Source organism: Mchenga conophoros, linkage group LG17, assembly GCF_057382185.1.
Source record: "Mchenga conophoros isolate Kocher_MC1m ecotype Shallow Benthic linkage group LG17, M_conophoros_male_GT1.1, whole genome shotgun sequence".
Taxonomy (NCBI): domain Eukaryota; kingdom Metazoa; phylum Chordata; class Actinopteri; order Cichliformes; family Cichlidae; genus Mchenga; species Mchenga conophoros.
This window is the reverse complement of record NC_140542.1, coordinates 29653419-29680301: the sequence shown is the minus strand read 5'-3', so window position 1 is coordinate 29680301 and position 26883 is coordinate 29653419. Positions and strand designations below refer to the sequence as shown.

At 39.6% G+C, this 26883-nt stretch overlaps 1 protein-coding gene across 1 annotated transcript in view; it reads left to right on the top strand.

The window, feature by feature from the left end:
• The window catches only part of exoc4 (exocyst complex component 4), a 136740-nt gene that overhangs the window by 37996 nt on the left and 71861 nt on the right, over positions 1 to 26883 (top strand). Inside the window, exon 11 of the mRNA XM_085251730.1 lies at positions 15291 to 15387. Within this exon, the coding sequence (XP_085107856.1) occupies positions 15291 to 15387 (97 nt within the window). The remainder of the gene's footprint in view (positions 1 to 15290; positions 15388 to 26883) is intronic.

Below are 26883 nucleotides of genomic sequence, written 5' to 3'. Positions count from 1 at the left end.
TTATTAGTTTTTAATCTTTTAACTTTATGCATCAAGCAAGAATTTAATTATATGCAACATTCTCTGACTGGAAGAAATTTGTTTAATATTTAAACCTATTTTCTGCACATTCCAGCACATAAAATTTTTTTTTTTGTGTGTTTACACTCACTCTTTCAAATAGATGCAAGTAAAACACAGCAGAAAATAAATAAAGTCAAAGACTAGCGGTCTTTTTGCTCTATTTTCACCTGTAAAGCAGGAGTAGGGTAGGCGGAGGTTTATCATGGTGCAGGTGTGCCATAGCGGTCAGTGGAAGAATCCGCGAGTTTCTCTGTGAGTTTCCCATTACGTCATAGCGCACTCGGTGCTTGCTTGGAAGTTTAGGGGATTTTTTTCGCTGTAAAAAGAAGTTTTCTTCCCACACACAATGCTAATGGACGCTAATGTTTTTGTCACTTTTTATGGAATCAAACTCAAAGTAAGGTCAGTACTTCCACGCTTTAAATGCTGCACGCTCATACTCTCTCCCGCACTCGATATATGATCTATTGTTGATCTGCACACAGCTGTTGTCACAAACGTCGCACTTGCTAACGTCATTGTCATGAGACATTCTCGCAACAAAATCACGGTTTTAGTAACGCAGTAACGCAGCGTTCCTACGGGAAAGTAACGGTAATCTAATTACCGTTTTTGCAATAGTAATCCCTTACTTTACTCGTTACTTGAAAAAAGTAATCGGATTACAGTAACACATTACAAGTAACGCGTTACTGCCCATCTCTGCAAAAGATCAGTATAACTAAATAGAAATTTGGTGATGGTTTAATGATTTGTGGATATTTTCTCGGCACACTTTGGGCCAAATACCCAGTAGCCCCCCCTGAAGCTTCATATACTTACCTACCTGAGTACTTTTGCTGAAGATGCAAGCTTTCTGGAGAATAACGTGCCATGCCACTAAGCTCAGATGATCTCAAACTAGTTTTTGATGATGGTAGTTCAAGTTCAGTGTACCTACATTTAGCGTACAAAACAGGAACAAACCTACTGTAACTAATAATAACTCTGCATTTAACACCATAATTCCCTCCACACTCACCACCAAGCTGGAGCATCTGGGACTCAGCTCATCTATGTGTCAGTGGATCTCCAACTTCCTAACTGGCAGACCACAGGCAGTAAGGATGGGCGGACATGTCTCAGCCTCTACCACTCTCAGCACTGGAGCCCCCCAGGGGTGTGTTCTGAGCCCCCTGCTGTACTCTTTGTACACATATGACTGTGTGGCCACTACCAGCTCCACCACCATCATCAAGTTTGCTGACGACACCGTCGTGGTGGGCCAGATCTCTGATAGCAACGAGACGGCCTACCTGAAGGAGATTAGGAATCTGGAGAACTGGTGCCAGAGGAACAACCTCCTTCTAAACATCAGTAAGACAAAGGAGCTGATAGTGGACTTCAGCACTAAGCAGGAGAGGAACTACCAGACCCCCGTCATCAACGAGTGCCCAGTGGAGAGAGTGGACAGCTTCAAATACCTCGGAGTTCACATCACGCAGGACCTGTCATGGTCCTGTCACATCAACACCGTGGTGAAAAAGGCCCGACAGCGTCTCTACCACCTCAGACGCTTGAGAGACTTCCAACTGCCCTCCAAGGTGCTCAGGAACTTTTACTCGTGCACCATAGAGAGCATCCTGGCGGGAAACATCTTAACCTGGTTCGGGAACAGCACCATGCAGGACAGACGAGCTCTACAGAGGGTTGTGCGGTCAGCTGAGCGCACCATCCGCTCCGAGCTCCCTGACCTGCACTCAATCTACAGCAGGCGGTGCTGGACCAAGGCCAGGAAGATCGTGAAGGACCTCAGCCATCCCAACAACAGACTGTTCTCTCTGTTGAGGTCAGGAAAGCGATTCCGCTCCCTGAAGACCAACACAGAGAGACTGAGGAGGAGCTTCTTCCCGCAGGCGATACGGTCTCTCAATCACACCACCACACAGTACTGACCCACACATACAGTTCTTACACACACACTGGACTTTCTGGACTTTGGTTTTGCACAACACTGGTCACTATATTCTTCATTTCCGGTTAATGCTTGTACAGCTGCTGTTATTGTGTATATATTTATTTATATTTAGATTTCTTCATACATTCTTATATAGTTCTATATTGTGTATTGTGTATTTTGTTGTACAGTTATTTTATTTTCAACTTTAATTTATATATTTATCTTTATCTTATTCTTCCCAGTTAAATTTACCCTTCATTCTAATTTGTGTTGTACAGTTATTTCATTTTTAACCTTAATTTATATTCTATTCCTTCCTAGTTAAATTTACCCTTTTTAATTTTTCATATTTATTTCCTATCTTATTCATAGCCTTTTCCTTTTTTGTTTTCTTTAGGTCACGAGCAGTAGTCCAAGCATTTCACTACATATCGTACTGTGTATGACTGTGTACGTGACAAATAAAATTTGAATTTGAATTTGAATAAAGTGTTCATTGATTCTGCGTATGCAGGTTTCAATGAAAGGCAACATATTATTGCATTATGTATCCAAAAGACCATTGCAATAGTATTGATGGTGACCTGTGAAAGACACTCTGGAGGATGGTTAAGAACACACAAATAGCCCAAGGCAAGCCTGATCCATTGGGCCCAAAACATCTGCTACCAACATCCAATCATTATACAACACAGGACACCCTCAGAGGTCCCATGCCCACACTGCTATCGTTCAGAGCCATTTTGGAGGCATAAAACAAACTGTGTGACAAAGACGAATATGTGTGTTTTGTTTTGTTTTTTTGGGGTGGGGTTGTCTTAAATTCATCTAAGCTAAATAACTGGTACGATAAAACATTCCTAAAACTAGAGCTGCTTTGACCAATAAAGTGCCTGGATAGCTCATGCATAATTAAAAAATTTAATCTGGTGAGAAAATGGAATCTGGAGGAAATGTAATGACAGGGGGTGTAGAGGACAACAGAGAGACTAGAGCAAGGTTGTAATAGTTTACACAGTTCAGACATTTAATCAGAGAGAAAGTGCTTGGTGTATTTTCCTATCCTAGGGCTAATTTTAATCAGCATTGGTCTTACCGTTATTTGGGGCTTTGACTGTCGCCTTTGTGTTTACTTTTAATCTTACACTCGCTGATTGGAGAAGGTGGAGAGAAGAACAAATGAAAAAGGGACAGAGGGAGGGGTGGAAGAAGGGCTTGTTGGACCTTAGCTGCACTTGTAGACACAGGTAAATACGTACACAGCTCTTGCTGTCACAGCGTGCAACAAATTCTTCAAGTAAAGAACAGGATACACAGTGTGCTGCCTAATTCCCTGCTGGGTGGAATGAAAGATGTAATGACATTTGCTTTTCTGGACAGTTGGTTCTCTTAGGTCTTTAAACATGTGTACATAGATGTATGTGTAGCTTGCTATCCTTCACAGCATCCATTGCATGAATGTCTACCCCTAAGAAGAATCTCTCCTCAGTTGTTTCAACCATTTATTTTTTCTTGAAAGGGTTTGCTGGGGCAGATGGTTTTGTATTGTGGGTGTACAGATTGTATAAACCCTCTGAGACAACTGTTATATATAAAATTGACTGTTATAGACTAAAGCACTTTGGGTAAAAGCATGATATAAATGCACTCCATTTACCATCTCCATTTGGGTTTGGCAGTCTAATGACTAGGGCATGTGACATGTCTAGTTCCATATGGAAAAGAAATGGAAAAAATTATCCTTTTTTGTATATCCTAAACATTTGCTGTTGGACTGAAGTTTTTTCTTTTCCAAATGGGATCTGGTCATGCAAGAGATGAGCACTGCTGTTTTGTAAGTGATCAGTGGCACAAAACTGTATCACCAAAGTTAAACTCTGTGTAAAATCAGTCTACAATTCAGATGCGCTCATCAAAATTGGACAATGCAAAATTGGAATAATGTTGCCTGGTCTGATGAGTTTCTATTTGTACTGCGACATTCAGATGGTAGAGTCAGAATTTGAAAACTGAAAGCATGGACCCACTCTGCCTTATATCAACAGTTGTTAGTGGTGTATTGGTGAAGGGGATATTTTCTTGGCCACTGAAAATATACATAAACACAACAGCCTACCTGACAATTTTGACCACTATATCTTCTGATGACTGCTTCCAGCAGGATAGCGCGCCATATCACAAATCTCTGATATTCTCAAACTTGATTTTTGAACATGACGATTAGTTTACTGTACTCGAATGGCCTCCACAATCACCGGGTCTCAATCCAGTAGAGCACCTTTGGGATTTGGTAGAACAGATGATTCTCATCATGTATATGGTGCTGATAAATCTGCAGCAACTGTAAATATGGAGCAAAATCTCTGAGGATTTTCCAGCACCTAGTTAAAGCTATGCTTCGAAGATATCAGGCAGCTTTGTAGGCACAGACGAACAGATATAAAAGATACATATTACAGTTAGATAAACACACGAGTACATACGCATGTATCTACTTACGTACACACTTACTTACACATTTATGTACCTGCACATTTTATTCATCCCCAATGTGGAATTCTAATATCCAGCTTCTTCATAAGAAAATCCCTCCAGTCATAACCATAAGTAAATAAACTCATTAATGTTGAACAAGTAGTATTTAAAATGCAATATTAATATGTTAAAGAATTATAGTAGGAAACAAAATGTGTATATGTTTTCGTTTTTTGGTGGTTGTACCTAACAGAAGGCATGGTGAGTGAATATTTTGTTTATACACTCGTGTGTGTGTGTGTGTGTGTGTGTGTGTGTGTGTGTGTATATATATATATATTAGGGGTGCAACGATACACAAAATTCACGGTTCGGTTCGATACTTTGGTGTCACGGTTCGATATTTTTTTTGATACAAAAAAATGTTCATGCCTTTTTAATTTGTCATTTATTAAAATTATAAATATATATTTTAACTCAAAAGTACAGTTTTTAAATTTAACCCTAACTAACCCTTGTGCGCGTTTTTTATTTTGACAGCGAATGCGCACCTGCGGACCACTTATGTGCAGCCCTGGTTATTTAGCTCGTCATATTGCAGCCACAGAAATTCTTTTGTCCATGAAACCATAAAGCTGCACTTTCTTTTTGCCTTATAGTCTCATTTGTCATAACTTCTCCGTTTTGTGGTAAGCTTTTCTTTGGCTGTCACTTCTTCACCCTGACCTGTCTTATTTGGCTCAGCAGAACTAAAATATATATACTGCTACTTTTACACACGGACTCACATAAGCTCAGCGATTCTCTGCGAGATCAACCTCTCACATGTTTAAGCTTGCTGCGGGAGATTTCACTTGTCATGTTTGCATAGTAAGCTAACGATTAATAAGACGATGTCAGAGGAATTGGTGCACAAATTATCATCACTCACAGATCAGTGCTGTCATTGCAAAGTGAAAGCAAAAAAACAAGCGCAAATTCAACCGCGATTTCAATATGTCACATATTGACAGTGGCTCACCGATGCCAATGACATAATTACCCAGCTACATTTCTGAAAGAATGCAAAAGCATTGACATATATTTTTCATACAATAGCCCGACGGGCAGGGAAGAGATAGATTTTTGTAGCCCGACTGGAAAGATCGCTAGCTCCAGGACGTCAGGCTAGCGATTTTGCAAGCCCTGTATCTGATTGAGGAATCACTCATCTTTGGAAAAGAGAGTTTATTACAGAGAAATGTCTCTTTCCAAAATAAAAGCTATACTATCCGCTTCTTCTGGGCTATATTCTCAGCAGCATATTGTAGCGGGTCAGGGCTGTTCGGGGTTCTGTTTGTACAGTTATGTTTTGTTTATGTTGCCATAGTGACGGGTGACGCCCTCTCGCTGCGACGGTGTGTCCTTCCGGGGTCAGAGGGCGTCCTGTGTGTTGTTGCTGTGCGGTTGCCGCGCTGAGCAGTTAGCTAGCGACAGTGTTCTTCTGCAGATATCAATAAACGGCTGTGCTCCCTGGCTAGCTCACGGGAAGCAAGACCAAACGACACCTCCGTCTCCTCGTTGTCTGAGCTCGCCACATTGGTGTCAGAAGTGGGATGATGGTGGCACCCCATGTTCTGACCCGAGTGACTTTTCCCCCGCCGGTCGTGACCGGCCGGTGCGCCAAAAGAAGGCACCTGGACATTTGCAAAGTGAAAGCAAAAAACAAGCGCAAATTCAAACGCGATTTCAATATGTCACATATTGACAGTGGCTCACCGATGCCAATGACATAATTACCCAGCTACATTTCCGAAAGAATGCAAAAGCACATACACATATTTCTTTCTTCCTACAATAGCCTGACGGGCAGGGCAGAGATAGATTTTGGTAGCCCGAGTGGAAAAATCGCTAGCCCCGGGACGTCGGGCTAGCGATTTTGCAAGCCCTGTGTTACAGGCATGGCCCTTTAAGGATGAAGCCTGATGGGAAATGTATTCGGGATGTGTGTAGCGGGACTGCCTGGTGTGTGTGTGAAGAGAGAGAGCGGAGAAGGGGAAAAAGTAACGGTTAGCTACAGAAGAGACGAAAAGAAAATAAATAAAAGGAATATAATAACTCCCTCGACAGCCAGAGTTGTGTCGGCGATGCTCGCTGTGAGTAAACTGTTTCAGCCCACTGTACGCGGTGTTCGTGCCTTAGAGAAGAAATAAAGTTTGGTGAAGCAGTTTCCTACGCCTCCTTCGATCTTTTTGCTAGCGGAGTTGACCTGTATAGTTAGCTGTTGCCGGCTACGAGTCAGTTACAGAACCTTCAAGTAACTGCCAGAGGTTTCCTTACTACGGTTCGGGGCCGCGGAAACACCTGTATCTGATTGAGGAATCACTCGTCTTTGGAAAAGAGAGTTTATTACAGAGAAATGGCTCTTTCCAAAATAAAAGCTATACTATACGCTTCTTCTGGGCTATATTCTCAGCAGCATATTGTAGCGGGTCAGGTCTGTTCGGGGTTCTGTTTGTACAGTTATGTTTTGTTTATGTTGCCATAGTGACGGGTGACGCCCTCTCGCTGCGACGGTGTGTCCTTCCGGGGTCAGAGGGCGCCCTGTGTATTGTTGTTGTTGTTGCTGTGCGGTTGCCGCGCTGAGCAGTTAGCTAGCGACAGTGTTCTTCTGCAGATATCAATAAACGGCTGTGCTCCCTGGCTAGCTCACGGGAAGCAAGACCAAACGACACCTCCGTCTCCTCCTTGTCTGAGCTCGCCACATTGGTGTCAGAAGTGGGATGATGGTGGCACCCCATGTTCTGACCCGAGTGACTTTTCCCCCGCCGGTCGTGACCGGCCGGTGCGCCAAAAGAAGGCACCTGGACATTTGCAGGACTTTGTGTGGGGTAATGGGGTCGTCGGGGACGACTGACCCCTTAGGTGGGGGCTATGTAGCGGGTCAGGGCTGTTCGGGGTTCTGTTTGTACAGTTATGTTTTGTTTATGTTGCCATAGTGACGGGTGACGCCTTCTCGCTGCGACGGTGTGTCCTTCCGGGGTCAGAGGGCGCTCTGTGTGTTGTTGCTACAACTTGAAGTTGTAGGTTTGAAACCATTTTGAATGCATGCATAGTTGTATCTGTTGTGAATATGGTGCCTGAACCACAAAAACTTATGCAGGTTTAGTATCAGGCTCAAAAAGGCTATGGAGGTTTCATGGTGTTTTGCAAAGAATGATGCATGATGTGCATTTTAACAAAAGAATAGAAAACGAAAACCTAAAATATGTAACCAGTGTTTCACTTAATCTATTTATAGCCAGGTTTTTGCAACACTACTACCATGAATTGGCAGATCAGTGACATTGGTAAAGTTTGAAAGACAGACAACATACATTGTAAACATCTCCTTCTAGAGTGAATTTTTGTTTTACTTCAACTGACAGATGTGAATTAATTAAAATCAAGACCAAGGAGAGACACTGTATGCCACAGTGACACTTTTAATAATTAATCCTGCTCAATTTACACCTGAATTTATTTATACTATAATTTATTGATTCTCAGCTGTGGGGTGGATTTGGATGCCTGGTTGGTGAAGCAGCAGATACCATCCCATCAAATTAATTTTAATAATAGAAAACTCTCATTAAGACCCAATCAGACATGAAGACAGTCTGAGTGGAATGGGATGCCCGGAATTGACCAGAGAGTCATACATTATTGAAGCGAGAACCAATCTTATTCAAATAGCAGGATTCAGTTTAGTGAATATGCAGCTGCCTGCCAGAGTGATTCCTTTGCAAGCATGTACAAAAATTTAAATATATATGATTTGTACATGGGGTATATTACCTGAATTGATCACTCAAAAAATAATTTTCATAGTACAACAGCGACAGACATGTGAGGCCATTAAGGGGGAAAATTGGATTATTCTGTACATTCCTTCCTATTTGCACAATTTAGACTGCAATATGCAGTGCTGGCTAACAGTTCAGATTAGGGACCTCAATCAAAGGAAGAGCACTGCCTCACTTTATTTATGTATAGAACAGCGATTACTATAAACACTGTGCTAAAGTGCAGATATTGAAGAATCCTACTGGTCGAGTTACACCTTTTATGCATTAACAAAATTTAAACAGAAGTGTTAGTTTAATAAATTCAGCTAATTATTTTTAGGTTTGTGAGTCTACATTTTGTGTGTTAAAGGACCGTGTGAGTTGATTATTTCAGCCACCTTGCTTCCCTTTTGCCAGTTTAAATCAGAATCTATCAAGAGCAATTGTAGATATCTTTGATTGTCTTGAGCCGAACATTTGGTAAGAGACACACAAACTGAAATGTGTTCGGCTGTGACCACAGCTGATTCTTTGTTTTGAGGTAAAAACATCAGGCAATATGTTTTATGTATTTTGTATTTCAAATTGAAATTTGTGGATTGCATTGTAAATGGCTGTTTGGCACAAAAGCACAGTCTTTGTAGATTTCATTTTAAGTTTATACTGTTAAGCTGTGCATCTGTTTCATGCAAAAGTTACCAACATGGGTAAATTTACCATTATCTTAATTATCAAAATATGTGGTAATGCCTTCTGACTTAAAAAAAATCCTTAAATTTCACTTTGGCCTCACTGATGCCACTGACAAAATGAGAATTTAAAAAACTTCATTTTCTATTTAATAGTCAGAACATGACAAGAAAGCCAGTAAGAAAAACAGCAGTCGAAGGTACATTACAAAACGGGGGGGGGGGTCTCAGAGTCTCCCCAAAAAGGAAGGGGGGATTGACTGTCAAACTACATGCTCATTGCCTAAAAGCACCTGACTGACAGGTCCTGAGTTTGGAATATTGTATGGACAAGATTTAAAACTCAACAGGAAAGTGCTAAAGTGACAGACAGCTGTTTTCTTATAGACTTCTTTAAGACTAAAGGTCTTAGCAACCACAGCTATCACCTTCTGGTGCCTTTCATACAAAATGCTGGTTTAAGGTACTTCTGCATTGGCTTAAATTTTTTTAAATTTTTTTCTTTCTTTTAATGGCTGTTCCTGCTTTTTGTCTTCAGTACTGCATTCGTTTTTGGTGCTGGAAGGATTAATCTGAGATTTTGGTCCATATTGAAATAATAGCATCACAGGGTATCAGCAGAACTGTCAGCTGCACATCCAAGATACAAATCTGATTATTTTCTTCTCAGACAAATGGTGGTCTGGGAAAATCAGTATCTGAAATGCTCAGACCAGTTTGAAGTTCACACCGATTCTTGGTTTGAACTTTAGGAGGACATCCACCTTTTGTAATTGGGAACATTATTGTGACAGAAGGCAATCGAAATATGTAATGTAAAATATGTTTACTTGAATTGTTGATAACTTTGCTGTTATTGTATTTTGCAAGTGTGGGTTATGTGTCTAAAAAATATGGAGCCAGTGTTTTAATTTGCAGATACAGATACCCACAAACAGAGTTTTAAGCACCTGAACTAACGACCTTGTTTGCCGCTGTCCCTTTTTTTCCGTGTAGGCACACAAATTTACACTTGTGGACATAAAACTGATTGAAACCACTTGTAAATTAGGGATTATTGCCGTTCCTTGGCCTGTCTGTCTTAGCTTTCCTCATCTCGCCCTCTCCTGAAAACTTGCGGATGCATACAGAAACGTGCTGGTCTCAGGGGACACAGAACTGTGTTAAAGAAGGCATCACACGTTCATTCTTTCCCTGCCTAAATCTGGGCAAGGCTGGAATTCATCATAGGATCTAACCCGTTTCTCATCAAACCCAGGAAAGTGTAGCTAATGCAATTTCACTAAGTCACTGCCTGACTTGATTAGATGTGGGCTGGAGAGTGCATGGTAAGACACCACAGGGGTCTGGATTGTTGTCACTGTGCGAGTGTATTTGAGCATATTGTGTCTATGTAATTTCAGCTGAGCCATTTGTTAGAGGCTATGTGACACTACACGCCTTACAATTGTGTTTGTGTGTTTAAAACATTTGCGCCATATGTATATGCATAACAGTATATTAGTATTTGTCTGTTTGTACTGTCTATAATTTATGGGTTTCCTTTTTGATAGCTTTGTGTCATGTCTGCTTAGGTGTTTGTGTTGCAGACGGAGCAGTGACCCTCTAGGGGGATTTCAGGCAGATTTGGCCACATTAGAATGTGTCACTTCTTCCTTTCCAGTTTTCACTTGCCATCCGACTGAGCACCGTGCCTCCTCCACACGCACTCCTCTCACTAATCTCGGATCAGACCGCACACCAAGGGACACAAATGCTCATAGATATGCGTGCATATACAATCACACAGGGCTTGACAAACAATATAATATTTTTACACATTATATGGGGAGAGAGCTGGCACCAGTTCGGTGGCATCCTGACCTGAAACCGGAGCCACCCTGTCACGTCTAGACAACTCTGAAAAATCCCATGCATATTAATGCCCCCCTATTTAATATTCATCAGTGCTATGCCCTGTTGGCAGCTGGTCCCAGACCCCATGGATCAATGAGGTCTCTTCCTCGCTCCTTTGTCTGACACGGATGCAGATGTTTAGAGCATGAAATTAAATTGGTCACCGTCATTGGGAATACATACGTGGTAGTCTATTCGGTGTGTGTCTGAATTTGTGCGTCTGTGCGCTTGTTTGTGTGTAGCTGCCAGTTAGACAGGAGTCTGCAACATGTCGATGTTATTCATGGGAACTTAACTGTTTGCAAGTTGATGACGAAGAAACAAAAGTTTAGCCAGCTTTTTCCACATTGGTGATCAGTGAGTGAGAGAGAGGAGAGAAAGAAAGATAGAGAATATGATGGAGCAAGGAGGATGAGCAAGAGAGTGCGTTGGCGGCAGCTTTGTTTAGGAGCCTGTAATTGAGTCTTAATTGAATTGGCACCAAAGGACGGATGAATGGATAGAGAGATGGAGACAGACAGAGTTTGAGTGAATTGGACCTCATCTTTGTCTCCACTTAGCAACACGAATGTGGGCTTACCGTGCAGGCAAATTTCATGGCAACAGATCAGGATCAAATACTCTTGAGTTAAAACTTTTGGATGGAATGAAAGCTTCTCTTGTCATTTTAATGAAACTGCAGAGAGTGTTGTCTCCCATACTTTTCAAATGAAACTTGTTCTATTAGAAATGTATAATAGAGGCCCGTACGGTTAACAATGGGTTGATATGCATTTGAATGCAAGGCTAGGCAGGCTGCACAGGTAATGCGGAACAGGCTTTAACACTATGCGAAGGTGTCTTTGTGTTATAGCGCACAAGCTTTGTGAGGCCATATTCGACATGGAAATGAAACAGAAGAAAACAGCAAAGTGAAGCTTTGTGCTGAACTGAAAATCATTTCAGGACACACTCATGCACACACACACCTAATTCTAAATCCTATCAAAGTAGCTTGGATCACCATCTTGTTTGATTTCTGTCCAGTGTTCTAACTTTCCTTACTCTGTACACTTGACACCAAATCACACCTAATTTCATCTGACCAGAATATGACAGGTGCTGTAAGTGTTTCCCAAGTATTAGTTTACCCACACGGGTTATTAATCCATCACACCTTCATGGTTTGAATATAAAAAAGTTCTTTATTCTTCTTTTGTTGTTGTTGTTGTTGGGGGTTTTTTTTTGCTTGCCCGTTTGGTTTTTTAGCCATCGGAATTATTGTCTGAAGGCCAAGAAGGATGCCCAGATGGATTATCACGGCCTTACCGCATTGGTCCATTTCATTGACCTTTGTTATTATTATTATTTATTTATTTTATTTTATTTTAAGTTATTACAGATGGTACAGACATGACTGGAGGATAGGAAAGGGAGAGAGAAAGAAAGGGAGGAAAAGAAAAACAGAGGAAGGGGGACACTGAGAGAAGAAACAAAAAAAAAAATAAAAAAAATAAAAAATCCGCTGGATGACCTGTTGAGAGAGAACATAAAAAAGAAAACAAGCAAAAAGAGAGCAACACAATAAACACGACACCACAGCATAGATAACTGTAACTAACAGTAAATATTAAATATTGAATGTTATTGTGTAGTACGGAAGACCAACACTGCACAATGTGCTTTGAGGCAGCAGCCAAGAAAGATATAGTTTATGTCTGTGAGCACCCGTGTGTACACCTGTGTGCACACCTGTATGTGTGAGCACGCTTGTGCTCCACGCTTGCTCCATGTAATGATCTGCTAGAGGGTGTGGGGAGCCTTAGCCCCGTCCCCCAGGGCATGAAGCAGGCATGGAGGAGATCCCGGCCCCAGACATCCAGAGGCTCCCAGAGCACGAGAGCCCAAAGAGGACCATGAGGGGCCACATAAGCAGGGGCCACGCAACAGCCATGGCACAGAAGCGCAGAAAAAATTATTTGTTCTATTGCCTACACGTATTTTCCCCATATACTGGATTAAAAAAATCTCTGTAATATTACTTTATGAAGACAGGAATGCTGCTACCATGTTGCTGTCCTCCTCTGTTATAATTATCCAATCACAATTTAAATGCAAGCAGCATATCAGCCTATGCAAACATTTGTACCAACACGCGCACATACAATCCATTTGCACTGCAGTTTGCCATATTGACAACTAGTTGCAATTTCATCTATCAATTATATTGATTACTTCAGGATGAGTGGAGGTAATGAGCTTCAGTTCTGCTTCTCCCCTGTGATCTCCCCTTTCCCCCCATCTGCTGGAGTCCCCTGTCCCCTCCACCAAGATTTTACATGGCAATGATTTTCTGATTAACCCTGTTAGCTGTGGGGCTCACCCACGCAGTGACACAGGGCATGAAGGGGTGTGAGCATGTGGGATGCATTTATATTTGTCTTGTCATGTTGATATATTGATGTGTGTATGGAGTGCCACATGAATGAGTCCTCACACGGGGAAATTAGCATGTTAGCTCGGATTTTTGAACTTCCAGTTCCCTCCTTGAGGTCAGTAAGTCAGTGGTACTTTTTGAGTAGGTTTTTTTTTCGGTTCTCAAGATATAGTTTTTGGTTAACATAGGTTTTAAACATTTTCTCTGTTTGCTCACATACTCACATTTTGCTAACATGTGGCTAACAGAGATATTCAGTGTCATTATTCCAAACACAAGGTTAGTGAAGGTGACTTTTTAATAATGCAACTAAATCGTAAAACTAGTGTTTTACTTCATTTATGCTTCAAATGAGAGTAAGGAGACATTGGTTTGTGAAGATTCCTTCTCTTCCGTTTGAGAGCTGAGTGTTTAAACATCTGTCCTCTTTGTACTGCTGACTGTTTATTCTCATCTTAGTTGCTCATCGGTATTTCTTGGCCACTAATTTTCTGCTATTATATGACTATGTGTAAATCCGTTTACAGAAAGAACAAGAAGCACTTTGAGAGTGCACACCTCCACGAAGGCAGCTCACTCTCTAGGCATTAATTACTTATAAGGAAATAGTAATTTCTTTATATATATTTATTTTGTTTTCTTTGTTCTTTTAAAATGTACTTTAAGACGTTTGGAGTGCAGTAAAAACCAAATAAAGGTAACATATGTTTACTTTGATTACTCAAACATTATGTAGGAGTAGGTAATGGATAATAGGTATTTTTAAATAACTGAACATGAATAACTTCAGCTTGTTGTATAATATTATATTAAATATTTCAAACAAGGCAGCCCATTTGTTTTCTCTTGATTGTATTTTCTTTACAGGTGTGACTTATTTTTTTGGGTCATCTGTTAAGAAAGGCTGATGTGAAATATAAAAGTGAGATGAGACGTTGACCTTGAAGACCTTTGTCTACACCCTGACAAAGTTTTACTGGAATTCATTCAAAACTTTTTGTGCTCATGTTTACAGACAGAATGACGCACGCACACAAATGCAACCAAAAACATGACCACCTTAGTGGAGGTAAATGGGTGATTAAGCATTTCTAAATGTAAAAAAACAAATAGAAAAAGGTGGAACAATGTACTAATTTCATTGAAATAACAGAGTTACAGTTCACTGTTAGTTTTAGAGCAGGAATTCCCGAGTTGGTAGACTATGGGCACTATTCTAACTGCAAATAGACTATCCCAGTGACTCTGTGGTCATCTCCTGGCACTCTTGTAGGTGTAGCAGTACAATACAATTTAATACAACACAATACAGCACAATATAAATATTGCAATATAAAGTAGAAGGTGTGGTGATGTGTGCCAGTCTTGGATCACGGCTGCATCACGGTGTCAGTCAAAGATAGTTATTTTGTCCATTTTTACCTTGTGCTAAAAGTGATCACATCAAACTGGAAAATGCCAACAGCTTTTTCACCATGTAACATTTCAAGGGTAAAATATGAAGGTTTTCAGACAAAATTATAGAGAATGTCAGAAAAACTGAAATGTACAGACAAACATACCAGAGAAATCTGATGTGCAGTTAATCGAGTGTGATTTTTTTTTTTTCTGTAGCAGTCTGGTGTCTTTTGCACATGACTTCATAAAGGTGCACATATCAAATGTCCATTGTGGCAGTCTGTTTTAATGCAGAATGTCACATTTCAGAGGATTCACACTTGCAGTATATTCAAATATCTTTCCTACAATCTATTCTTGGAGAAAAATATAAGACAAAGTTTACTATAAAATAATACCTCCTTTCTAATCTTGAAGCGCTCTCCTCTATAGTGCTAGGTAATGCTAAGTGAACTCCAGGAAAGCAAAATGGATTTGTGACTTGCGTTGATGCAAAAATACTCTTTGAATTCTCTACCTCTTTTATGTGTGTGTATATGTAACACTGGCAACCACTACGCACATATGCCTGTTTTGTTATTTCTATAACTGTGTTTCTTGTATTGTAGGTGGCGCTGATGACAACCTGATTGAAGGAGGAGAAATGAAGTTTGTGTGTAAGCCAGGTGCGAGGAACATCACTGTAATCTTCCAGCCTCTTCTCAGGTAAAGCAGGTTTTTATATACTATTATATATATTATATACTATACTATATATTGAACAACCACCTAAAAATACACGTGAATGTGGTTTCAGCATGTGTTTTTGGTTCATCTGGAATGCACTGACTCAGAAATGCAAAACAGCAGGGTGTATAGTGCACATGATCTGCTCTGAGACTTTAAAGAGTAAAAATAGGTTTTGATGACACACACCAGGTTACGGTGCATGGGTAACGATTCTTTGGTGTACTGGTGTTACAGTGTCTGTACTGCAGTGGCACTAATGCGTTTATGGCATGGCAAAATTTTTATAATTAACCCTTTAGAGCCGATCGGAGCGGGCACGCTCTGTTTTGCGTAACTATTTTTAAATCCCGGTAGCACTGCAACCACGTAAGCTAGCGCAAAAATTTTTTTTGTATATGAAACCGGAGGAGTTGTACTTACATCAGCTTGTCCTAGGTCACGGTTTCCTTCCACATAAAGCTTTGCAAAAACTGCATAAAAAGCGCTTGCAGGAACAAAAACATAATATTCCAGAAACACGCTTTGCCGATCCGATCAGCTGTTCATAACACTTCCTACGTTGGAATAGACGTCAGCGCGAACTTTTGAATTTCCGCCATTACCTGCCCGAAACCGGAAGTGACGTCATTTTCGCGGAAATGTAGTCTTTTTTACCATCAGGGCCTCAGGGCCTATACTGGTCTTTTTAAAAGTTATCTTTGACTTTATGACTTTCTGTGTCGTTTCTGGGATGCTTAGGACTCAAATTGCACTGCTGGAAATAGTTTATTTTGATGCATATGCTGCTTTTTTGCAAATTTGCATTATAATATTTATTTTTGTTTTTCCTGCAGTGTATAAAAATTGGTGTATTTCAAAAATAAAAGTATGAAGACACTCAAAATAAATTTCCTGTGGTGGGAAACTATTTTGTGCAACTTTTTTGTATTTACAGTTTTGAGGGATAAGCCTCTTAAATTTCTCTAATTAGAAATATATGTTAAAAAAACAAAAACGATTTTCAATTTTTTTGTAGTTTATTGCACTTTTTTGCAATTTATGTAATTATTATGCACTTAATGAATACATATTATTAAAATCTGGGCTATAATGGTTGTATTGATGTATAGCAACTTGAAATGCTCCCAAAAATGGCTCCACAGCATGTAAAAATATAATATAAGCTCTGGCGGACTTGGTTCTATGGTAGGTCTTAAAGGGTTAATATTAAAGTACATTCCTAGTATGGCTAAAAGCAACACAGCTCTGCTTGTGGCAGACATCCTCATACACTAAAATTGTGACTTCCAGCACTATATAACTTAATTGGATCAGAATAAAATAAAGGTAACCAACACCAAATCTGCTGTCTTTACTGGAATATTTTGGGCAAGATTCCATTAACTTTACAACATGTATGTGTTTAAAAGCCCTCTTGTGTCATACTGGTCTGTCAGAAACTGATAGCCTGGCTACTCAAGACATATGAACCCTTGGATATGACTCAATACCAGTAAAATGTAAAGCTAATTATATTATACAGCCTCTTAGTGACTATCTATTGATTTCAACCTTGTTAATGTTTAGTGGGATATCGTAAATCAAAAATGATGTAATATTTTGTACCTTCAGTTTGTTGATACCATCCAGGAATTAGGATTGTCTGCCACCCTGGCTTTTATTTGCCATTAAATTTGACTATTCTGAGGGGCTGTGTTTTTGGTAATGTTTCATATGTCTGGTAGTTTCCCATACTGTGCTGTGGTCCCATTGGAGTAGAGTAAATCTAATAGTGAAAGAGTTTAATTGAATTGGCCTTCATGCAGTGACACATAACCTTCTAGGATCCATTAAACAGAGATGTTTCCTGTTCTTACATTTCGGTAAGTTTTATGTACATCTCTAAAGCGTCACACATTTCTGACACATGTTAAGAAGTGGATACAAAAAAGCAAACTTTTTTTTTCTGAATCTATTAAAAAAGCCCAAGATGTTTATGTTGATATTTTAGTCAAATATGCTGGAAGCCAAATTACTATATACTATTCCTATTCCTGCTCTATACTATAACCACAAAATGTGGTACTAATTAACAGTTTCAGTCACATTACATGAGCCCATTAAGGTAGTCAAGCTAGATTGCAGTTCATTCATTGTTATCATACTTCTTGCTTGACTGATTGATGCTATTGAAAGTAGCTCCTTTCACTCGAGAGAGCAAAAAGATGTGGCAGTGCGTGCGTGTTTGTATGTATGCCTTAATGCTTTTCTTTCCAGGTTGTTTCCTGTATGTTTTTGTCCCTTTACTGTTGTTTTGGCCTTGAAATTTTCTCTCTCTGTCCCTTACTTCCACACTTATCTTTCTCTGACACGTACACACACCCACACCGACTTTCAGTCCCTGTTCACTTTAGGTCTGGCCAAGCTTTTGTCTGAACAAATGACCAAAAATAAAACGGTGACTAGCTCTCTGCCTACCTCTCCCATGTTGTCTGTAATGGTTCATATCAATCAAACCAAACTGCCTTGAACACAGGGCTCTCTCTTCTCTCCCTCCCTCCCCTCAACCTGGCCTCTCTAGACTTCTAGTGCCAATGGAGCGCTTTTGCTTGCAGATGGTTTTCTAATGGCAAAGCTCTGGCACTCTGCTGATGGATCACTACACCTCCTGCAGCCAGCCATGCAACTCGTGGCAGCTTTAATGGTAAAAGCAGTTGGGGGTTTGGAGCACAGGAAATCAGTGGCAGTGCGTGGGAGATGAGACATCAGGGTCTTAATGTTTGATTGCAAATGGTTTTTCTGTGTTGGGATATATTTTGTTTTCACCCCTTAAATCAAGTTAAGCACTCTACTTTATAATGTTTCTGTGTGTTTGTTTTTCAAATCTTAAATCTTAGTTTCCAAGAACCATCAAATTTGCAAATTTTACAGTTTGAAAGTTTTCATAAGATGAGTTTTGTAATTAGAAATTAAGATGAGTAAACTAAGAGTTGACGTGGCCTGTTTAAGGCAAGTTTGGTATATATTAGTTTGTTTGTTTTTTTTAAAGCAAAATAACACAATACTTGTCTGTGTTGACTTCTCATCCAGGTGTGCATGTGGTTGGTGAGAAATATACTATCCATACTATGTCCATAATCCCATTTAGGGATTTAATGGGAAGTTCTCTGTGAAAATGGAGTTTCAGCACCATTCCCATCCTATCAAGTTGTTTTAAAAGCCAAGTGAGAGCTTTGTCTGTGATAGATGTATGTCAAGTGCAGTTCATGACCAGATTCCACTTAGTGTTGCATTTTGCAGAGTTAGTTTTAGTCTCAATATCTAGTAACAGCCTGAGCAAAACTAAGCAAGATTGCATATCTAAATTTTAGAAGGTCTAAGAGTCCCATAGCTACCACAACTTAATTCTGGCTCATGCCAAAGAAAGGGTAGAATTTAAACAGAAGGGAACTTGTGTGGACTTTTCTAATTTACCTAGTGCTAATATTTGCACTGTCTAAAATAATATTGCCCCAAAGTGTATAGTATGCCTTTCTAAAGCATTTTAATATAAATATACAGAATGTGAGGTTCTTCTTCTCTTATTGTGACAAAGATTCAATTAATATTATTTCCATAGATGGATAGATAAAATCTCAGGTCGGTAGTACCTCATGTGTAGATATAGTTTTATGCTTGGGTCTGTCTGAGTGCTTTGCATTTATTCAGTTTTTCGCTACCAGCAAGTAGGTATACTTGCTGAACTGTTTTTTTTGGGCACACCCGTTCAACTGCTAATTAAAACAAATATCTAAAAAAACAAATATATGGCAGCGACATGAATTTGCATATGTAGGCATGTTCAAGATGACCCATTGAAGTTCAAACTGAGCATCAGAATGGGTAGGATGTTTGATTTACTTAAATATGGTGTCGTTGTTGGCGCCAGGCTAGCTGATCTGGGTATTTTTTTTATACTGTTGACCTACTGTGATTTTGACCCCTTAAGGGTCAAAAATAAAAGAGTGAAAATATTCTGTTCTCTGGGAAAAATGCCTTGTTAATGCCAGAGGTGAGAGGACAATGGCCACACTGCTTGACGATGATAGGAAGGTAACAACAACTCAAATAACCACTTATTACAACCTAGGTATTGAAGGGACGTATGTTACAGCAGGAAGAAGACCACACAAGGTGCCACTCCTGTTAGCTGAGAACAGGAAACTGAGATTACAGTTCACATGGGCTCGCCAAAATTTGACCATAAAAGACTGGAACCATTTCTGATGCCACTTATAATGGTAGAGAGAGAATTTGGTGGAAACGACTTGAAAGCATGGATCCACCTTGTTTGTATCAACAGTTCAGGCTCCTGCTGGTGTAATGATGTGGGGGATATGTTTTTTTGCTCACTCTGGTCCCCTTAGTACCAACTCAGCATTGTTTAAGCGCACCAGTCTACCTGAATATTGTCCTCCACAGTGTAGCCATCTTCTGATAGCTGCTTCCAGCTGGATAACGCACCACATCACAAAACTCAGCTCATCCCTAACTGGTTTCTTGAAGATGACAATGAGTTGACTGTACTTAGATGGCCTCCACAATCAGCATATCTTAGTATATTAAAGAACCTTTGAGATGTGGTGAAATGTTAATAGCTCTGTGTTGCTGTCCTGTCTATATGAACCAAAATAAATATTTTCAGTTCTTTGTTAAATCTATGCCACAAAGAATGCAGGTCTGACTGTAATAAGGGGGTCCAACTCAATACTAACAAGGTATACCAAACAAGGTGACCAGTAAGTGTAGATTTTTTTGAATAAAATATTTTTTGTTTTGACAAGGCAAAAGACTGACAAAGCAGTGTATGCCCGTTTTGTGTGGTTTAGTATTTGAATGCATTTTTTTGCTAAAGAGGTCTGTTTGACCTTAAGTCTGTCAAAACATCACTCCTCTTTTGAATATTCCTCTGTCTGTTGTACAGTTCAACAGGACAAGGGCTTATAGTCAGTGAATGAATAAGATTGGTTCTGCCCTTGGAACTCTGGCAATGTACCCCGATGTCAGAGCGGAGAGTGCAAGTCATTAAAGATGCACACACAAATATGGGGCATAAGGGAGTGTTTGTACATGTAGCAGCCAATTTAGTTTGACTTCTGGGGTCTCTTGCTGACATTTGGGTGGTATTTACACCCCTTGGTCCGGACTAGGCTGGCATTTTGAAAAGCCTCAGCAACCCCTTAATCTCTCCCTGTTAAACATGCACACGATGACCACGCTTTTACAAGCCTCGACATGGTGTGCTATGTTTCAGTCTGCATGACTACCTGTAATTTGTTCAATATGTACAAGGTTGTTTAAACAAGTTTTCACTGAGAGGTGACTATTTGACTTGAGCATTCATGTTATTTCTGGAGCATCTACCTGATACTGTATTCTACACATTTTATTATGAAATAACTGTTAAAACTTGTGCCTGAAAAATCTGATAAAGGCAGAGACTTTCATGATTTGTCATGTAATCCATTTGTACTGACCCATCGCCTTAAGCAGGCTATGGTTACGTGAAGATAAATGGTCCATTTGGAGAGCAAAAGAGGAAAAGCATTTGCCCAAACACATTGTCAGATGACAATTTTTATTAGCTTTTTAAATGTTTTCATACAGTGACTAGCTTTCAGGCTACTGGAAGCACTGAAAAAGTGGCTGGGGTCTCTAGTGGCTTAATGATCAGACAATTGCTGATGGGTTCTGAAATCAGTTGATCAAAGTTAAATCGAGAAACATTTCCACAAAGCCCTCTGGACAGTTTAACAATTCCTTCATGTTTGTGGTAGAAAACTTTTTCATAATTTACATGATGATAACTAAAAGCATGAAAAGCAGACAGAACTGAAGAAACAATAACATCAGCTTGATTGCTGAAGGGCTTAATGTAATGGACGTATGCATTGCTAATTTCCTTTATAAGTGAGTTTTTCATTAAATCTTGCTGCTTTGTCATTACTAGCTCAAGCTCGAAATAGATTTTTAGCCGGGGCTATAGAATTACCTTTGGGGGTTTCAACTGAACGATTAAGTTATCTTCCAAAATGGTTTGTCGCATTAAGGATTTGACTTACAGCCTCTTTGTGTTTGACTGCATGGGCCTTTACTTGGTGTGCTATTTGCTATTTTGTGGTTCCAGAACCAAAACATAAAGAAACCTAAAATCATCCTCCCCGCTCTTCTAATAATGTCATACTGGTAGGCGTACAAGATTGACCACTGCTGTTGAACACAGAGTTCACTGTGTGAGCACACTACATCAGCTCATTAAAAGTACTTTTAATTGTTGATGTCTGTTCAGAGTTCTACTGTAAGTGTCCTCAGTTGGGTGAGAAAGTGCGAGCTAGAGAAAAGAGTCAAAAGGTTGGAGATTGACAGAGAGTGCTTGGGGGGAGCAGAAAGGAAAGGACAATGGAAGAAGCGGTGAAAGGAATGTAGAGCGGATAGAGAGCGAGATGACAGGAAAAGGACAGAAGGGCCTTGCCTCCCACCGCTGTAGCCTGTGGTGAAAACGACACACACCATGATTCTGCACTAATTTCAGTCTCTCATTAACTACCCTCCTGAGCAGCACACATGGACCAAGACAAATAGAAAGAGCAAGATTTAGAGGTGAAATGGAGTATGTCTGAAGAAGTTTTGGGGGCTTTCTCAAGTGACTTAGGTGAGATAGGCACTGTTGGATGTTCAAGAAAAATATTTTTTTAAGAGTTCGATTTTCTGCATTCTTACTGACAATCTAAAAGAAAGCAGCTCAAAATTAGACTTTGCGGTGGCTTGTTTTTTTAATTATCTGAAGAAAATGTAATATTATTTCAATATTATTAATACCACTAATAGAACCCAACAGATATTGGACTTTTGGGATAGCGATATCTAGTGGTTTAAAAATCTGAAATGATTACTGATTTATTGTTTTTATTTCAGACAGATAAACAAAACGTATTTCCCTAACATTTGTTATATGTGGTTATTTAAGAGTCCTCATTAAGTCTTTTTTTAAATACTTAATTTACAAGAAGACTTGGCTTAATTGTTTACACACTTATCGACTATGCTTGGATCAACTTGTTGCTCTGTTTGTGGCAGGGAGGTTGCAGAGTCCCCCCCTGGAGGTCAGCACTCATAAGATGGTTGAAGGGTGTTTCTCCCATTTCATCTTTACTTTTTATATTTTCACATATTGGCCAATAATGCTGTCAAATGGCTAATATTAACTGATATATTGTTCGGGTTGTAACAACTGAAGAAAGCATGAGTAGCGCACACCAGTCTTAAAACATCATCATAATTTTATAATTTGTTTCTATTTTTATTTTGTTTATTGGACAATTAATCCTCTACAGCATGCCCCAGTGGATAGTTTATCATCCTTTAGTGTTTAAAGAAGACTCTACGGTCATAAGCCAAATTAAATACCAAGGCTTCAAGATGATATCATTGGTGAAGCCACAAAAGTAGAAGGTTGTTATGAATGTTTAGTCATCTCTATTTCAAGCTTGATTATTGCTTAGCCTGTCAGTATAGTGCTACAGTAGGCACTCTTCAAACTCACAACCATTACTGTGGCATTTATAATCTAGGCAGTTTTTAATGATGTTGATCGACTAAGCATTTTAATAGGAACCATAAAAGAGAGCATTCCCACTAAAGACAATGAAACAGTGCATTGAACAGCTTTATAAAAACATATTTGAGCAGCAAGAGTTGTTTGATCAAAAAGTCATTGTTGAGATAATTTTGCGATTGTTTGTTGCTGCCCTTGCGTGACCTATTTCAAACATGCCAATTCCCGCTGCAGCAGACCTGAAAATGGCAAAAATAATTTGCAGTTTGACCCTAACCTTCGTTTAGTTGAACAGTGGCTTCATAATTACTGGCGAAGAATACATTTTCCTTCAACAGTGCTGTCTGTAGTCAACCTCAAAGGGGTGTCTGTACATAGGCTATTAAAATGCAGCATGAATGTCTTGTCTTAAGTCTAACTCACACATACGCATGCTGCTCTGCTTTACCAGCTCTTGCTCTCTTTTCTAATCTTTTCTCACTCGTTCAGGAGGATTTTCTTCAGTAAATAGCTCCCTCTCGCTTTCTAACCCACACCCATTAAAAACTGAGAGCATAGCTGGGAATCAGGGGGAGTGAGGATTTTATACTGGAAAGGTCAGAGACAGATGGAGATAAAGAAAGCAGAGGAAAGAAACTAGCAACAGAGAGAAACAAGCAGATGTGAGGCAAAAAGAGAAAAACGGAAAGAAACAGTGGTGAGAATAAAACGATTTAGGACAGAAGAAGAATAAATGAGATGCAGAGTAATTGAAAAGGCTCTCAGACTGCATGTATGCTGGGTGCCATGTTAGCTTGCTTTGAATTCAAGCTGTGTATGTGCACGTACCCACTAGTCATGCTTCGGCAATATGCGATACATGGGGAGAAAATCAAAAGAGAAGATGGCACGAAACAAGGGTATTGACAGGCAGGGTATTATGAGAGCATATCTCAAAATTGAAACAGTGTTTAAGAAGGAGATTTGGTTACATTTGCTTGATGCTTGAATTCATTAAAAGTCAACGCAGCTGATGTTTACCAAGCTTGTGGTAACTCTGTCTTAGTATGGTTTGTGGGGTGTGTGTTTGCATGTTGTCAAAATACACCTTTTTCACTCTGTCAGCCTTATGAAGTCATCTAGAGTGATATCTGGATGTCACAAAAGCACCGACCACTGTTATCCATGTTGCTTTCAGGAGTGCCCAATCTAAGAAAATATCCATTGTTATCTCTGAAAGGCTAGGTTGGTCATCTGCTGGTTTTCCTGCAAAAGGTCTATGTTAATATGTTAACCAAGTGGGCCACAATGCATCTGAGTGTACAAAACAGAAGCACTTGTTCATGTGTTGTCATCATCACAGCAGAAAAGAATAAGCCACATACCTTGCCTTCAAAACATAAACAAATACAGTCAGTGATGTGAAAAAGTGTTTGCCCCATTTCTGATTTCCTATTTTTGTATGTTTGTTACACTTAAATATTTCAGGTCATCATAGAAATTTAAGTATTAGACAAAGATAACACAAGAAAACAAATGCAGTTTCTAAATGCATCTCATTTGGATTCAGGTCAGGACTTTGTCTGGGCCAGTCCAAAGTCTTCAATTTGTTTTTCTTAAGCTATTTAGAGGTGGACTTGCTCGGGTGTTTTGGATCATTGTTCTACTGCAGAACCCAAATGTGTTCAGCTTGAGGTCACAAACAGATGGACGGACATTTTCCTTCAGGATGTTTTGGTAGACAGCAGAATTCATGGTTCCATTTACCACAGCAGGTCTTCCAGGTCCTGAGGGAGCAAAACAGCCCCAGACCATCACACTACCACAACCATATTTTACTGTTGTTATGATGTTTCTTTTCTGAAATGTTTTGTTACTTTTATGTCAGATGTAACGGGCCTCAAACCTTCCAAAAAGCTGAAATTTTGTCTTGTCAGCCCAGAAAGTATTTTCCCAAGAGTCTTGAGGATCATCAAGACGTTGTCTGGCAAAACTGAGATGAGCCTTTATGTTCTTTTTGGTCAGTGCTTTTTGTCTTGGACCTCTGCCATGCAGCCGTTTTTGCCCAGTCTCTTTCTTATGGTGGAGTCATGAACACTGACCTTACCTGAAGCAAGTGAGGCTTGCAGTTCTTCAGATGTTGTTTTGGGGTCTTTTGGGATCTCCTGGATGTGATGTCGACTCCTGGGAAGCTTCACCACTGTTCCAAGTTTTCTGCATTTGTGTATAAAGGCTCTCACCGTGGTTCACTGGGGTGCCAAAGCCTTAGATATGGCTTTGTAACCCTTTCTAGACAGATAGTTGTCAGTGACTTGGTTCCTCAGGTGTTTCTTTAGATCATGGCATTTGTTTCTTTGTGCAATTTTAGTTTTTTTTTTTTTTTGTCTGTTTCACCTTGTCAGACAGGTTATACTTAAATATTTCTTGATTCAGCAGGTTTGCCAGTAATCAGGCCTGGTTGTGTTTAGTGAAGCTGAACTCAGCGTTCTAAAAAATGTGGTTAATCACAGTCAATCCATCATTTATCAAGAGGGCCAGTTAGTTTTTCACACAGAACCAGGTAGATTTGGATAACTTTTCTCTCTTAATCAGTGAAATTTAAAAAAAAATGCATTTTGTATTTATTTGGTTTATCTTTGTCTAATATTAAAATATGTTTGATGATCTGAAACATCTATGTGTGACAAATATGCAAAACACTAAGAAATCAGGAAGGCGGCTTTTTCATGCCACTACATGTATTCGTTTATGGCTTTTTCTTTTTCACTGTGAAGGTGACACATGATCAAGCACTTCTATTGAGTACACTCAGATGCATTGTGATCCAATGTTTTCTTCTGCTTATCCAGTTCACGGAATGTGGGGGGGCTTAGACCCTGTCCCAGCTGTCATTGGGTGGGAGGTTGAAAGCACCAAGGACAGAGCACCAGTCAGTCGCCTAACACAGGCTAACACAGGGAGATAGACTTCCATTCAGGCTCACATTTACACCTATGTCCAATTTAGACTTACCAGTGAACCTAGCAAGCATGTCTTGGGACTGTGGGATTGAGCCAGAGCTCCTGGAGAGAACCCACATAGGCACAGGGAGAACTCTACACAGAAAGGGCCCATCCTAGTGGTGGATTTGAACAGAGAACCTTGCTGTGAGGCTCCAGTGCTGTGAGGCTCCAGTGCTAAGCACTATACCACTCAAATGAACATAAATAAATAAATATATGTTACTTATAGTTTGGAATCAGGAAACACAAGTTGACTTATAGAGTCAAAATCAGCATCTGGGATTGAGTTTCTGTATTCCCATGGCTTTGTTTGGGTTGTTGTTGGCATAATTAGGACTTTTAAGTTATTTCTTTATAATAACCATTGAAGCATATAAATAAAGGTGCAATTTATTAGTATGCCCTTTTGTGGGTCTTTTTTTTTTGCTGATTGTTCTTATTATATCTTGCCATTATTTAATAGATTGCTAAGGCAGCTGGCACTCTTAACTCGACTGTCGCAACAAGCTGTTAGTAAGGTTGCATGCCCATAGCACAGAGGTACACAATAAAAAAGCAGCTTTTTTTAAATTTTAAAACAAAAGTATTGCTTATGCATTGGTACATTTTCTTTCTTTTTTTTAGTAGCAGTACTACTTTAACTCAATGGTTATGTTTTTTAAATTTGAAAGTTCCAGTTTTGAAATCAAGACGCTGTGTCTCAACACTGAATCTCAGAATTGAATTGCATTAATTAGCACTCAGTCAAAATGTGTCTTAATGAATTTATCTGCTCTTGATTTCAGACTGTATACATTATAGCTAATCTCCCCATGGAGTTCTATATAGTAAAAAATAATGTAAACATGAAACTACAGTTAACCAAATAAAATGACGACTCAATTATGTTTATACATATAAGGAGGGGAATAGGTGGGA